Raw genomic sequence first — 16,382 nt, forward strand, 5'->3', positions numbered from 1 at the left:
TGAAATCAGCCCTCAGCTCAGCAGCATTCCAAAACGCCCGGTAGGCAGTCCGTCCCTGCTCTGGTCTACTCCCTACCCATTTAAACAGGAGAAGGAGGTGTTTGACAGAGCTTTTCCGGCTCACGTTGTCATGTCTATCACACACACACACACACACACCCACACCCACACACACACACACACACACAGAGGAAACAGCTCAAAACATTTCTCTTACAAGCTTAAACGTGTATGTTGTTCATGTGTTTAATATCTAGGATGATCCTAAGAAGTGGTACATGGAACATGTGCACTTTACAAAACCAAATTAATATAAAAGTAGGGAAAAAATTTGCCGGATCCTGCAAATGACATTCGACTCACTTTCCTTTACGGCACTTCTCACCTCCGTGATTTTCTCATGCAATTAACATCAGAGGGTGATCAGAAGTGTGAAGCTTCTTCTCAACTCCTCCAAGCGGGATTACTCTAATACCCTGGAGGAGTAACCTACACCTCTCTTCTAAAGCAGTTAATAATGCTCTGGTTAATCGACAAAAGAGGAGTAACCTACACCTCTTCTAAATGAGTTAATAATGCTCTGGTTCATCGACAGTAGAGGAGTAACCTACACCTCTCTTCTAAATGAGTTAATAATGCTCTGGTTCATCGACAGTAGAGGAGTAACCTACACCTCTCTTCTAAAGGAGTTAACAATGCTCTGATTCATCAACAGTAGAGGAGTAATCTACACCTCTCTCTTCTAAATGCATTAATAATGCTCTGGTTCATCAACACTAGAGGAGTAATCTACAACTCTCTTCTAAAGTAGTTATCAATGCTCTGGTTCATCAACAGTAGAGGAGTAATCTACTCCTCTATCTTCTAAAGGAGTTAACAATGTATATTATGCAGGAACAAAATGGAAATACAGCATAATGGTGGAAGGGAAGGAACTGGAGCACACTGTTGGAAGGAAAGAAACTGTGCTGATGAAAAGGGAAGGAACTGGCAAACACTCATGGAAGGGAAGTAATGGTGGGTAATGAAATGGAAGTAACTGGATCATAAAGCAGAAGAGGGTAAGGGAGAAGATCAAATAGGAGTCAGATGTGCACTGAAAAAGAAGGGAAATCCTCATGCAATGAAACAGATACAACATGAAATGAAAATGGAGGAGGAACCTTAGCCAAAAAAGTAGATGCTTGGCCCAGCCAGACGGGGTTTAAATAGAAGGATGGATTTGTTTTGGATGCGTGAGATCAGGCACTCACGGAAACACAAAGGAGCCATCACTTACAATGCTGTTACTATTAGTGTAGCGTGTTGAGTGAAAAATGAGGTATCGTTTTCCTGGATGTTCCACAGTAATGTTACTGAGAAGCTATATTCTGTACCTTCGGCCACTGAGTTTACAGCAGTGGGTTCTTTTAAAAATGCGAACTACACTTGTCAGCAGTAGCTGGCGATGCAGCCAGCCATTGGTGATGTAGTGTGCACAGTGTAATAAATTTTTTTATTTATGTATTTTCCCACGTTCAGCTGTATTACGTGGTTTACTAGACCCCCGCCCCTCCCCCGCCTCGCCTCACCGCCCTCACCACTCCCTCCAGGAACCGTTACTGCTGAGAAGTGTAAGTCCTTATGTTTGAGCCTCCAACTCACTGCATGCATCCTTTCATGTCTCTAAGAAGTGCTTTGCCCAGTTTCTTTACTTACAGATAATGTCCTCCATAGGCAGCTTTATGTATGGGGAGGTACCCTTCTCTGTCCGGTATGTTACCGCTTCCGCCATAGGCTAGCACAAGAGCTACGCAGTCTGGATTGCCGCCTTTAGCTGCATCATGCAGCAGAGAGGCCCCATCATTTGTCACGGCATACACATCACCACCTAGAGGAAGAGAGAGAGCATTACCTTATCTCTGCATGCACATCGCGGCATGGTGCCAGAGTACTGAGTGCCTAATATGCTACAAAAATATTGTGGCCAAATTTTTGATGGCCTGTATATAGACACATTAAGTATATATATAGGTAAGTATGGATTTACCATTCTTAACTGCTCATCTATGTAACTCCTCTCTTGGAGGAGGTTAAGTTTTTTGGGTGATATATATATATACATATTTACACACACAACTCGTAACCTCCTCCAAGAAACGGGCAAAGACACTAGTGTGTTTTACTCTGTTTTTATTAGTTATGTCCGCATGACTCGTTTCGGCCAGTGCTGCCCTTGATCACATACGCTCTGCGCGACTTGAACATTAATTTATAGTCATCACGTGGTGCATAAACATAAAAAACATACTTACCACATCTAATAAAGCCCAATTCTAAATGGCGCAATTGCAATGAATATAGAGAATAATGTCATTATTAGCTTATATATTACATTAAGTGCATTGTGGGTCAAATATCAGGGATAATTGGGTAAGTAATCTCCACCCAAAGGTTAAAACCAGGGACTCAATGTATAGTTGTGGAGATGTTCTACTGAATGGATCCATAATGTCAATCTTGCATAAAGACATCTTCCGCTAGCCATTAATCAAAATACATCACTGTATAAATACATATAGATGTGAATAAATAAATATGGGATATATAAGTGTAAAACTACGTGAAATACATAAATAAATACCTATTGTGGGATTATATCTAAAATATTGATAAGCATGCATTGGTATAATTGAAACATGAAGCTAGTACTTGCAATTGATCTCACAATGTTAATTTGGCTATATAACTGGATAGGACCATAATATAAAAGATCAAAGAGATGATGTGATATCAAGTTGAAATAACTTCTCATAGTATACAGCATATCAAACACCCAAAAAAGGGGTTGAGGAGACACCATATAACCAATGTAAACACACCTATATATCAACCTCAGCATAGCAGCCATGGTCCCTGCATCCCCACTATAGATAACACCTCTGTACATTAACTGCAACATATAAACCCATCAAAAAGTGCATAAATAAACATAATTAGTAACGGGAAGGTAGCAGCAAAATAAACAAAAGCTCCAATGTTATACTGAATGCATACATCTCGAAATGCGTGTATGAATTAACCCCACTGTTTCTAACTTTTTAGAAAGAACTTTTTTCTGATGCGACTCCATTAGCAACCCTTGCCAGGGCACACCTTTTTCAAAACCAGCTGCATCAATTTCATAGCAATTACGACCAGCACCCCGGCTTATCTTGCAGACAAGCTCATTATATCTGGTGGGTTTCGGCACCCCCACAGCAGCCAGCAGGCATTTTTAATCTATCTACATTAGATCTGGGACCCCCATTTCCATCAGGACGAACCGACACTACTTCAAATTTAGGAAAGAGTTTAAGATGCCCCTCTCTAAAGAATACTACGCCAGAAGGCATACACAGGTCACAAACTAGTTACCTCTATTATCAATCGTTTACCTTTTTTTTTTTTATCCAGCACTCCTCTGGCTTCTGCATAGGTTTGTAATATTGGAATATCACATACATGCATAGATACATTAAAGAATTTCCATGACATATGTCACATCATTTGTATGATAGAAGGAACCTATTTTCAAAATAGTAACATGTAAAATAATGACCTGCTCTTGATGTTTCATACTGATGAAAATGGCGTTAATGGGTATTTTGCTGTCATCATTGCAAGCAACATTCTTCTCCATACATTTTGCTTACATTTGAGAGATTTGTACCTTTGTGAATAAGATACTCCAGTACATCGCAGTGACCATACTGTGCCGCCACTCCTAAAGGGGTCACTCCGACGCCATTCCGCAGGTTTATGTCGCCGCCATTCTTCAGAAGCAGAGCCATGTTGTCTTTGCGCCCTTGCTTGGCCATTTCGTGCATCGCTGACCAGCGGTTTACGCACGGTTGGTTGACACTGCAGCTGTGACTGATAAGGCTTGACACCATTTCATAACATCCTATTTTTGTGGCTTGAACTATGTTGGATAAAAAATAGCATCCAGTATTAAATATTTCAAAATTTTCATATGTTTAAAATGTAATTCTTAAATACCCGCAAGTATATCCCTTTGATATCAACCTTTATTTATTATGAACAGCCTCCACCTAATGGAAAGCAAGGAAACCGTAATCCTAATCTGTTTTGAAACTCAAAAGAAGCACAGTGCAACATTTTCAGAAAACAAAATGCACAAAACACAGTTGAAGGAACTGTGCCCTAAAAGGTGATATTGGAGGAGGATGGAGCAATCTACTGTGCCGTTCTGCGCATCTGGTCCTCTAGGAGCATTCAAATGCCCTGCCCACCACTCTCCCACCTCTGGACTGGTGATTATGAGTATCCTTGACACTTTTGAGATCCAATCCAGGCTCTGTGTCACTTGAAACAAAACTAGACTGTTAAACCTGTCAGCCTTAGGGTAGTCTTCTGCCAAACGTTTGCCTTCACCCTCCTATTATACTGTTTTTATTTTGTTGGCATTGGGATTCTGTGCACTTCACCATTCCTGCCCAGTGCTAAAGTACGTGTGCTCTCTCCCTAAAACATGGTAACGTTTACTTACACCTAATTGACATATTTAATTCCCTTATAAATCCCTAGTAAAATAGTATACTATATATTGAGGGCCTGTAAATTAAAAGCTACTGGTGGGCCTGCAACACCTATTGTACCACTCACTTAAGTAGCCCTTAAAACAAGTCCCAGTCCTGCCATTGCAGCCTGTATTCAGTTTAAACTGGCAATTCTACATGGCAATATATAACTCCCCCTTCCCAAGCCCTTTTATTGCATATAAGGTAGGCACTAGGTAGCTCATTAGGAAGGGTGCATTGTACTTACGTTGAACATGTACTTTTAGGTTTTACTTTCCCTAGAAGTGAAAAACTCCTATATTTGTTTTTCACTAATGTGAGGCATACCTCTCCTACAGGATAACATTGGGTTGCCTTATTACATTTATTAAATGTTACCTTTTGATTGAGAACAGGTAAACATTTCATGTTTGGTGTCTCCCATGGTGGTGTCGAATTTTAAGTTACAAGTTTGAAAATGCCTCCTTCAGAAAGTTTCGAGTCTGTATCGCGGTGCACAGCCTAGTCTAACAAATCACTAGGTTGGACAACCATTTGTGTTGATTTACTTATCGTTTTTATACAAATTTTTCAAACCAGTTTTTGGCGTCAAGAGATACAACACAACATTTATCACAAAATACAAATATACATTCAGTGAAATGAGAAAGAAATATCAAAAACAAAATTGTGTAAACAAAGGAATTGTCATACATAAATAACATGGACAACTGTCAAACAGGCCTCAAATTAATGAGTCATAGAGGCTCCAATCCTGATTATGCAAACCACAAGGGGAATGTTAATTTCTAGGGCACGCTAGGATTCAACTTAAACACACTTTGGAATTGCTGATATGTTCCTATGTTGTTCCTAGCTTTGGCACCTAATCTGTTGATCTATTGTGTATCTTGCGAGGGTTGTAACAAGGAGGTTTCTTTAACTTAACATTCCCCTTGTTGTGCTGCATAAATAGTTTACACATTGCCTCTAAGTTAATCTTGAATGATTTTGTGCCAAGCTACCAGCTGGTTAAACACAGGTTAATTTTGTGATTTTTGTGGTTCACTCTGACAGGGATTGAGGCTATGCTTTGGCAGGGTTAACACCCCACTCAAATACCAACCCAATTTTTCACATGGACAATTTCCTGTTGGCTCACTGGGTTGAACAGAGGAAGGAGCATGTAAGGATGGCACAACCATGGTAATTATGGGCTTTCAATACTTGGGTATCTGCTTCTGTGCCACAATGACCCTGACTAAAGTGGATAGTTGTATTCACCTACTGACTGTGTTGTGTGGCAACCTGCATCAATTGTCCTTACTAACCCTGTCTTTGTCAGGGCACATTGTGCTCCTTTAAATGATTACACAAAAACAATAACATCCTTTTCTTCTGCTCTTACTGCCTTCATATATAACTGCGGCCCCATTGTGTGACACAAAATGCTGCAAATCAACCTACGTTGGGAGGTTGGCTATGACTGATTTGATATACAACTGAGCCTTTAATTTACTGGTCCTCAATGACTGCCTATACAGCCCCAGAATACAGGCCCAAATATTGGGTCATAGGCAAATACTTCCTCCTCCACTACATATATGGGGGCAAAGAGTGACTGCTTCCCCCCACCTTTCAACCATTGTTGCTCTAAAAATTTGGAAATCATCACTCTCAGATCTCCAATTGGCGGGTAGACTAACTGGTGAAAATCCTTTTTGGCTAGCCTGTTCTCCTACCCTAGGTCTCGCCTTTGCAAGGTTTTCACTGATGGGATTCCCTAGGTGTTTTACAAGGGGAGTGCAGTTCCTAGAGGGGGGATGGAAGAGGAAGGGGAAAAGAAATCTCTTGTCCTGTTGCCCTCACACACCCCAAGAGGTGTCATGCTTCATCATTGGGCCTTGCTACTCATCGAGACGGCGCTGCAATGCTCAACGGGCTCACAGTTTCCGGTGCTCTTTGTCAGAGATCTTTTTAGAAGAAGCCGTTGGGTGCATGTGGGTGTTGGGGGCAGTGGGGGTTTGTGTGCACGTGAGGGGTGATCTAAAAGAGGTCAGGGTCAGTCCTATTCTCAAAAAAAGTTTTAATGGTGGAGGTAGATCCTGCCTAAATAAAAACGAAATGGACGCCCTGTGGGAATGTGATGTTCCTAGCGGGCAGTCTCTAAGGTCGGGTGGACATGTATCGTGCCTAGTTGTTCCTAAGGAATCGGGTGGCACTTCTTCAGGACCTATGTGAAATGTGGTGTATTATTATTATTATTATTAAGCAATTTGTATCGCGCAAACTAAACCCGAAGGTGTCAAGGCGCCTATCAAAAACAGATCAAAAAGTTTGCAGAGCACCACTACAGGTATGCGCGTGTGAAGAGGTGGGTCTTTAAAGCAGGTCTAAAGGCTTGAAGAGTGGGGCGGGACCTTACTTCCAGAGGGAGAGCATTCCACCATTTAGGGGCCAGATTGGAAACGACCTTGCCTCCCCATCTTGTCTTCCTGACACGAGGCACAGAAAGTAGAGGTTTATGTGAGGAACGAAGATTCCTGCCGGGGTTGTACTGAGACAGGATAGATCCAATGCCCGTAGGGCTAGTTTTAGCTAAGGCTTTGTACACCATACACATGGATTTAAAGAGGATGCAATCCCCGACGGGAAGCCAGTGGAGCTGCTTCCGAGCATCGGTGGCAGAGGCACGTTTGGGCAAGTCGAGAACAAATCTCGCTGCCGCGTTCTGGACCACCTGCAAGCGCTGCAGCTGACTCTTATTCAGTCCAGCATACAGCGCATTGCAGTAGTCCAGACGGGAGCCCAGAAGTGCGACGGCTAGTTGCTTTCTTGCCTGAAGGGACAGATAGTGCCTGATTTTTCTTAGTATGTGGATGATCCCCCAACAGGTCGAGATAGTCCTGTTGACCTGTTGGCACATACTAAGTGTGGGATCAATCATAACCCCCAGATTTTTTGCAGAGGAGGTAGGATCGGGGCAGGCACCCAGTGAGTTCGGCCACCACTCAGCAGACCAGATCTCTTCCTTTCCTCCATATACCATCACCTCCGTCTTCTCCCCATTCAGTTTCAATGAATTGTGAATCATCCATTGGCCGACTGCCTCCATACAAGATCTAAAATTGGCGGCAGTCGACGTAACTGACTGGGAGAGAGAGAGACGAGGATCTGGGTGTCATCCGCGTAGGAAACTACCTCCATCCCGAAAGATCTAATAAGTCTGGCAAGGGGCGTCACATAAATGTTAAAAAGGGTAGGGCTAAGCGCTGACCCTTGAGGGACCCCACATTGCACAGACAGGGATGGAGATAGGAAATGGGCCCAGCATTACCCTTTGCTCTCTGTGATCGAGAAAAGAGGAAAGGAGTCCCAGGGCTGACCCCCGGACCCCAATCTCCCTCAGTCGAGATGTTAACACCGAGGGAGATAGGGTATCGAAGGCCGCTGTGAGATCTAAAAGGATCAGGAGGGAGGTCTGTCCCCCATCGACCCTAGTGCGGATGTTATCGAGCACTATGGTGAGGGCAGACTCGGTGCTATGTTCCCTCCTGAATCCATGCTGGTAAAGATCCAAACAGCCCGAGCTCTCCACGAATGCAGCCAGATGTTTATTAAGATGGGCTTCTAACATCTTCGCGGGAGCCGGGAGCAGTGAGATGTGGCGAAAGTTTTTTAATACCCCAGGGTCAAGAGAGGACTTCTTGAGCAGAGGTTTTACCACAGCGTTTTTCCACTGCTGGGGAAAAATGCCCTCCTTCATCGCCCTGTTCAGGATGTCAACCAGTGGGGGAAGGAGGGATTCTCTGCACTGCTTAAGGATCTTTAGCGGACAGACATCTAGCGGAGAGCCAGATTTAGTTTTGTTAAGCAGGATCTCAAGATCCTGACAAGAGAGGAGGAAAGGATTCCAGATCCTGAGGACGGGATGATTCAACATCATCAGGCTCCAAGGGAGCGGGCACCGAAGGTACAGCGGTAGAGGATCTTTGAGCTTCCAGGGCAATGTAAATGTCCTGGACTGAAAGAAGGAAGCTATATTGGTGCACAGTTCCTGAGAGGCAACCACAGGGTCTGGGATCTTAAGGGAGGTAAGGGAGTCAGCGATCCTGAAAAGCTCTCTAGGAGACGAAAGTGAGGAAGTGAGGGCCGTGAAGTATTCTTGCTTGGTCTTAATCACTTCCAATTTGTAGTTTTTAAGCAAGACCTTATGAGCTTCTCTATCCTTAGGGTCCCAGCTAGAGTGACATAGGCGTTCCTGTCTCCTTACTTCCTGTCTACGAAGCCTAAGTTGTTCTGAGAACCAGGGAGCTGAGGGTCTTTTCCTGGCTGAATAGCAAGACCTAGCTGGAGCCAGCACGTCCAGGACCTCCGAGATGGTATTTTCATACTTAAGGACCGCTGAGGAAACGTCCGTCTCCTGGGTGGTGGACAAACTAGATGTCCATGGATGGAAAGAATCTTCCCTGATGTTTTTGAAGTTCCTTCGTACTTCCCTAGTACTCGGGACCCTTCTGACAGAGTCCTGGGTCAGATTGGTCATATTAAAGGGAACAGCCAGATGGTCCGACCAAGAAAGATGGAAAGGGTTGGTGACTGTCAGCCTTTGATCATTCGAAAAGATTCTGTCGAGCGTGTGTCCCGCTCGGTGGGTGGGTCCATTCACCAGTTGGGTGAGTCCACAAGCTGATGTTACTTCCAGTAAGGAAATAGTGTCATGGGCCTCCAGTAACTCTAGGTGAAAGTTGAAATCACCTAGGATGGTGAGATTTTGTCAGCCGAAATAGGGTTCCAAAACCTGCATCAGTTTCAGCCCGAAACCTGCTCTAGGGCCGGGGGGGGCGGTAGGCCAGAATCCCATTGAACGCGGGGTTGGAAGAGTCGGACAAGGAAAAGTATAAAACTTGGAACACATCCTTAGGGTCAGAAAGAGGTATGGTGTGGCAATGGAACCTGTCCTGATACAGAATAGCCAGGCCACCACCAACACGGCCTATTCTTTCCTGTCGAGTTAAGCAGTATCCCTCAGGGACCGCTTCGACAAGATCAGGGCCAGAAGAGTCTTTAGCCCAGGTCTCGGTGATGAAAACCCGGGATGGTTTCCTATCTAAAACAAGCTCCTTAAAGACAATGCTGTTCTTAATGAGCAAGCGAGCGTTAAGGAGAAGGCAGTTTTCGCTCGGCCCTTTGAGTGCCGGAGGAGGACAAGACTCTGGAGGAATGGGGGGGGAAGGATAGTTTAGGATCCTCCACATCTTTCTGAAAGCAAGCACAGCCAAGAAGTGTTGGAAAGTCTTCTGGGATGCATCGATGGAAGCATGGGGCAGATGTGGGTTTGAGCCTTAAAACATCCTGTAAAGAATATTTCAATAAATATGGTGCACAACTAAAGAACAGGCTCCAAGACTTTTGAAGGTAGCCTGATGTGGGGCCCTAGTAGTCCTGTACTGGGCGTGTAGAAGACCCGTTGTACAGGAGCTACTGCCTGACGGGGATGTTAGGGAGCACAATGTTACCCCACTCAGGAGGGTGGCGGCAACTTGCTTCTGAACCTACCCTCGCTCCGGTTCCCCGTGACGGGAGCAAGTTGCCACCACCCTCCTGAGTGGAGCAACATCGTGTTCCCTAACATCCTCGTCAGGCCCCACATCAGGCTACCTTCAAACGTCTTGGAGCCTGTTCTTTAGTTGTGCACCACATTTCACAGCGTGTCACTTGGGACAATCAGGACCAAGAAATCACACGAGTGACCAGGAGCACGGCCTCAGGCAATACTCCCGGGACCAGCCGATACCATCTCTAGTGGGTAATTTGTCATCTATCGTCCTATCCCCGGTCCAGGAACAGCTTCTTAACAAGGGACTGGGCTTTGTCCCCACAAATCGCTTAGACCTCTTTAAACTACGTCAAGATCTGGCAGTATTTTTCCGCAATCTGCTTTTAGGAGTTTTCTTTCAAGATAAAGAGTTTGTGGATCCCCACAGTGGTGATACCCCCTTTCGTCCAAAATCTACATTCACCCCCTAACTCTGTGTTACCCCCGGAGGTGGCTACCTTCGAACAGGCAGTGGTAAATGATTTGGAGACGCTAAGCTTGTCTCAGTCCTGCTCTTTTTCTAATATTTCTAACTCTGAGAAACTGGCCCTCAAAGAACTCATGGATTGCGAAGAGATCATTCTGAAACCGGCCGACAAGGGCGGGGCAACAGTGGTTCTGAACAGAACCATGTATAATGATGAAAACACCAACCTTCTTGCGGATGAGAAACTATTTGAAACTTTCTGTGGACCCCACTGAGGAGATTACCAGGGAGATTGTGACTGTAGTGGAAGAAGCAAGATCCAATGATTGGATTTCTGATCATGAGGCAAACTTCTTAGTAAATAAACAACCCAAAACACCACAATTTTACATTCTCCCTAAAATTCACAAACCATCAAGACCCGCTCCCGGGAGACCGATTGTCTCCGGGATGGGGTCTCTGCTGGAACCTCTATCACAATTATGTGATTTTTTTCTTGAAACCCTTGGTCCAAAAACTTCCAGCATATTTAAGAGACACCTTGGATATCTTAAACCATCTGAAAGATATGCCATTTGACCCGAAGACAGAATTCCTCATAGGCCTTGATATCGAGGCCTTGTACACAAACATCCCCCAGAGGGAAACTCTTAGGGTATTAGAGGACATCCTTTTTTCAGAGGATTGGCAGTACCAAACGCCCAGGGCATTTATCCTGCATCTTGCAGAAATTGCTCTTACAAAAAACTTTTTTCAATATGCTGGCACCATGTATCTTCAGACTCATGGGACCTCCATGGGCAGAGTTTTCACGCCTAGCCTGGCAGGTCTATACGTTGGTGTCTTTGAGCACTCAGTCATCTATGATGATGCTTGCCCATGGAGGTCTCACTTGAGGCTGTGGCGTTGCTACATTGATGACGTCTTAGTCGTATGGAAGGGTGACAAACGCTCAGTGGACCTGTTTTTGGAATGGCTTAATGGCATTAATCTGCTGCTGCATTTTACTTCCACAACCACCAAAACTAGCTTCCCTTTTCTGGACTTGGTCATTGAACCTAGAGGGGGGTTACTACACCCAAAAGTGTACCACAAGCCCACAGAAAAAAATGCACTATTAGCTTTCAATAGCTTTCAACCAAGGTCAATGCCGGAGAATTTACCTGTTGGGCAATTCTTCCGCATACGACGGAATTGCTCTGAACGTAGTGATTTCACAGAGGAGGCATCCCTTTTGTCTAAAAAACTGCACGAAAGGGGTTACCCAACAAGGATAATCAAACGTGCCAAGAAGAGAGCATCAAATGTTGCTCGGCAATCTTTATTAACAAAAACAAAGAGAGCAGAAGTTAATAAACCCGTCTTTGTATCGACATTCAATACATCTTCCCAACAAATAAGACGGACACTACTTAAAAATTGGAAGATTCTTAACTCTGGCAGTCTGAATGAAAACAGAGGTTTTTCCATAACCAGACGGTGCCAAAACCTCAAAAATCTATTGATTCACACTAGACCCAGGATACCACGCACACTGGGGAGATTGGCCATCATTACTGGTTTGCCGCCTGTAGTTGGCACTTCAAATGCGGCTCTTGTAGTGTTTGCCATCTAACTACTGACACCAAGTGTATTGACTTGGGTCTACCCACCCCTTGGGAACAGAGTACACACCAATTGTAATTCACAGCGTGTGATGTATTTGATCACGTGCCCATGTGCTAAACAGTATGTGGGTATGACCAGCAGGAAGGTAAAGACCCGCAGTACGGAACATCGCAGCACGATTAGATGTGGCAGAACTAATACGAAGCTGAAGTCACACTTTATTGAGGCGGATCACACCTCAGATGATTTGCGATGGATGGTCATAGAAAAACCATACTTGGGGCCGCATGGCAATGGATAACCGCAGAGCCCTATTTCTGCGCGAACAGAAATGGGTGTTCTGCCTTAAAAGTCATTTGTATGGACTCAACGATTATATACCCTGGCATACACTGAGTAGGTGATCACATCAAGTTGTATATTTTGGGAACATACTTACTCCAGATAATCATCAATGAGACATGAACATTAGTTCGAGACATCGTGCACTGGTCTGGAGGGTATATTTATACATGCTGCGTCAGTCCCTTTTAGGATTGGATAATGGGTGAACTCTGTTATAAGTTGAAATTTATCATTTCTCACCCAGAGTCCTTTGTTGTTTCAGACCAGGGCTCATAATTTGACGGTTGTGTCCATCCTTTGCATCATATGGGGTTCATTTGAAATCCAGCTGAAATGTCAAGAGGGATGAAATACTTTGATTCTTTAAACCATTGTGGGCATAGCTATATCTATTTTTCGAGTAGGTATACTCCTGCTTTACACTTGGCCTATTTGTTTTAAGAAAAAAAACTATACTGTTCCACTATTAACAAACAAGGAGGTGATAAACCCCCGTTAATATCTGGTCATCAGGTTCTTGTGCCGGTTCGGGAGCTAGATTACTGCTGACAGTTTATTCCTGTAGGGGGCCGTGAATTACCAATGCCAATGCTGTGTATCAACCCCGTCAATATCTGGCCGTTAGGTACTTGTGCCAATTTGAGAGCTATAATAATGTGGATAGTGTCGTTTCTGTAGGTGGCCGTGAATTACCAATGCCATTGCTTTACATTCTCGAGGCCACATGGTCTGTAGGCAGATACAGTGCTTTTTTCACGCAGGATGCCAGAAGTGACATTGGAGGGCTTGGCAATCACTGCTACTACATTGCCCATGATTCTGTTACGAGCGTCAGAATCACGCAGGTGCGCCGTGACGTAGATGCGCCTGCGACGACAGTCAGACTGTTTGCTGTTGGTAACATGTTTATAATGGAGGCACAGGCGTTCTGCAATTACCTTCGCGGCGCCACTGGAATGGGCACGAGAGGTGCCGGAGGCTGCTTAGGAACAGTAAAAGATGTCTGGGCTGTTTTCATGATTATTTAGCCGTGAGAGTCCGCATTTCAAACACCATGCGGAGATGCTCAACTGGATGTAGTCTAGCATCCCGGGACGAGTTCTACCGCTCCCGTTTGTCAGGTCACATTCGAGACCAACACACGTTACAGTTCTAAAAAACCAATACACATGACTGATTGGTTGGTCCATCTTGTTTAGTGTGATTCAGTTGACAATTGAAATATATGTTATTGTGCAACTATTTGTCCTGAAGATGGTCCCAAGGATCCATGTGACCACCAGGGACCGAAACGTCGACGTATGAACACCGTTTTTGCTCAAATCATTTAATTTGGTTTTGGAGATCTATTGAGTATGTGCAATGTCCATTTGAACATGGTTATTTGTAAAATCCATGTATAATGCGAAAGGTGTTCTCTGTCCTACCACTCAACATTGTTTGAAAAGATTGGTAGTTTCTGTTGCCAAAAAATCAATTGACAAAAAATCTATGTATTATTAAATTCTGATCTTTTTTGATAAACTGTCATCATTTAAGCTCCTGTGATTGTTGCAAACTAAGTGTTCATGGATATGACACTTACAAATACCAATATTGTTGTATAAATGATTCCTTTAGGGACTCTTTGTTATTGTTATCAACTGGATGTAGGGCTCGCTTTTGCATACTATGGGGCTTAATACTCTAGGGTATGTACACTTTACTATTAAGAATGGGCACGCAGGATGAGCTAAAGGGACATCTTGGAAAATAGATGAATGCGCAGTGGCATATCTTCTTTTATGTGCATCTTATACATTTTCCCGACCTTCCCTTTCTGTCTTTGAACACAGGTTGTGTTCTTTGGAGCTCCTCCCGCTTGGTGCCATTTCGGGTTTAATCATTCAATAAACTCGGAGTGTTGGTGCTTGGTGACATGGGGCTCTAATTATGGATTTGGATATGGCATATGCTTAATGCCATGTTTGACAGTGTGAATTGTGAAATACATACTTGGGCAACAATAATACAATTAAGGAAACACGTCTAGTTTTAATGTTTGGAACCATAATGTGGCAAAGGGGCATTTTAGATTAATTAGATGCCATTGGGGGCACTTGAATACATCTAGTGTTTGGAGACAATACCTGTATGGGGGGTATGAGGATTCGAAATACCAGTATATTAATAATGATAGGATACTTCTGGATTATATTTTAGAACTGTTTTATATCTCTCCACAGTATTTAGATTCCGTGTTGGCGGAATTTCCCTCCACATGGTCCAGATTGACTTGACCGTTTTTCACCTCTGTAGTGCCTGATTAAGGTAAGGGGTTAAATAAGATTGGGACTGATAGACGTCCTGAAGAATACCAACGTGACCTGTTTAATGGTGGCACTATATGGTCGAAACATGTTGAATACAGAAGTTTAAGGAGTGGTGTTGTAGGATCCTGATTTCCTTCTTTAACACTACCATCCTTCATTCAATTTTTAATTCAGACCTTGGAACCTATGAATAAAGGCATGACAGGTATTCATGAGCCAGTTTTAACTTCACTATCCTGACTGCACTTTGTTCTATCACTTTACCCAGTCTTGGGTTAATACTTTTTGTTGTGAACACGGTTTGTCACATTTGAGTTTGTCTCCATCTGTGTTCTGTGTCCCCCCCCCCCCTTTGCTCCGCCCTGTGCGTGGCTACGCCAGGGCGTTTTGTAAGCAGACCTGTTGATGAAGCATGTCACACACATTTGTCTGAGTGAGGGCAGTTTTCCAAAACACATAATTGTGCCACTGCTTTTTCATCCCTCTCTTGGGGTCGTTCCCTCTCCACCCCTTTAAGTGTGTATATGAGATACTAGGGGGTTCGGGGTGGTAGAGTAGTTTTTGACCCTCTCCCCTTTCCTGTGTGAGATAGCGCTCTCATCTAATCATTTGCCGAATTACAGGTGGAATTTGGGCTGGAGCGTGCTCGGTTTTATAGATATCTGCAATGTGGCATGCTTTCCAACTGTCCACAACCTGCCTGACTACAGTCCCCTTGCAGCAAAGTTGACTACGGCTGCCCTTCCTGATAGAGGCCGCATGACTACTATATATAAGTCTTTGATATTTAAGACCTCAGATTACTTTCCAGTACTTTGGAAAAATGGGAGGATTATCTTGGCATGTCGGATGAAGGTGAATGGGCAATGGCTCTGACGGGATTCCACCAGATACAATTCAAATACTTGCACCGTTTAGATTTAACAAACAAAAACTGCAAAATGAATTGATAGAGGATCCCAATTCCCTCCGATGCTGCGGGGCAGTGGGCAATTTTCTACTTGTCAGGTTTAGGGTTTTTCTTACCAGTCTCGAGACGTTGGAACGGTTCCCAGCTTTGGTTCTTGTAAGTCCTGGTTTGGCCAAAATAGGGGCAACCCCTTCCCGTAGCCACAGTGCTGCCGACAATGCAAGCCTAAGCAGCCAGTGCCCTCCAGAAGGAGTCCCGAGAGGAGAAACCCCAAAGTGAAAAAACCTTTGGTGTTGATGAGGAGACTCCAGGAATGAAGGAGAAGACAAGGAGCCAGAAAAAACTGGAAAACCAGGAGCCCAAAAATGAACCAGGAGAAGACTGGAAGACAAGCTGGAACAGAAGACGCAAGGAGAATAAAGCGCCAACAGAAAGAAGAAATCACCAAAAGAGGAGCCACAGGACCAACAGGAGCGAGGACACACCAGCAGGAACAAAAGGAGCCAGGACAAACCAGCGGGAGCTAAGAGGAACAAGGAGTGTCACAATGCAAGAAATGAAAGGTTCTGGTCCCTTATATATAGAAAAAACAGGAAGCGACATACAGGAACAGGAAGTGACATGCAGGAACAGGAAGTGA

General features: G+C 44.1%; 1 protein-coding gene across 1 annotated transcript in view; it reads right to left on the minus strand.

Annotated features, from left to right (window-relative positions):
- ASB15 (ankyrin repeat and SOCS box containing 15) overlaps positions 1 to 16,382 on the minus strand; it is a 178,886-nt gene that overhangs the window by 80,928 nt on the left and 81,576 nt on the right. The window contains 2 exon segments of the mRNA XM_086929604.1: positions 1,699 to 1,870; positions 3,692 to 3,937. Coding sequence (XP_086785730.1) covers positions 1,699 to 1,870; positions 3,692 to 3,937 — 418 coding nt within the window.

This window comes from Lissotriton vulgaris, chromosome 1_1 (assembly GCF_964263255.1).
Source record: "Lissotriton vulgaris chromosome 1_1, aLisVul1.2, whole genome shotgun sequence".
In the NCBI taxonomy this organism is placed as follows: Eukaryota; Metazoa; Chordata; class Amphibia; order Caudata; family Salamandridae; genus Lissotriton; species Lissotriton vulgaris.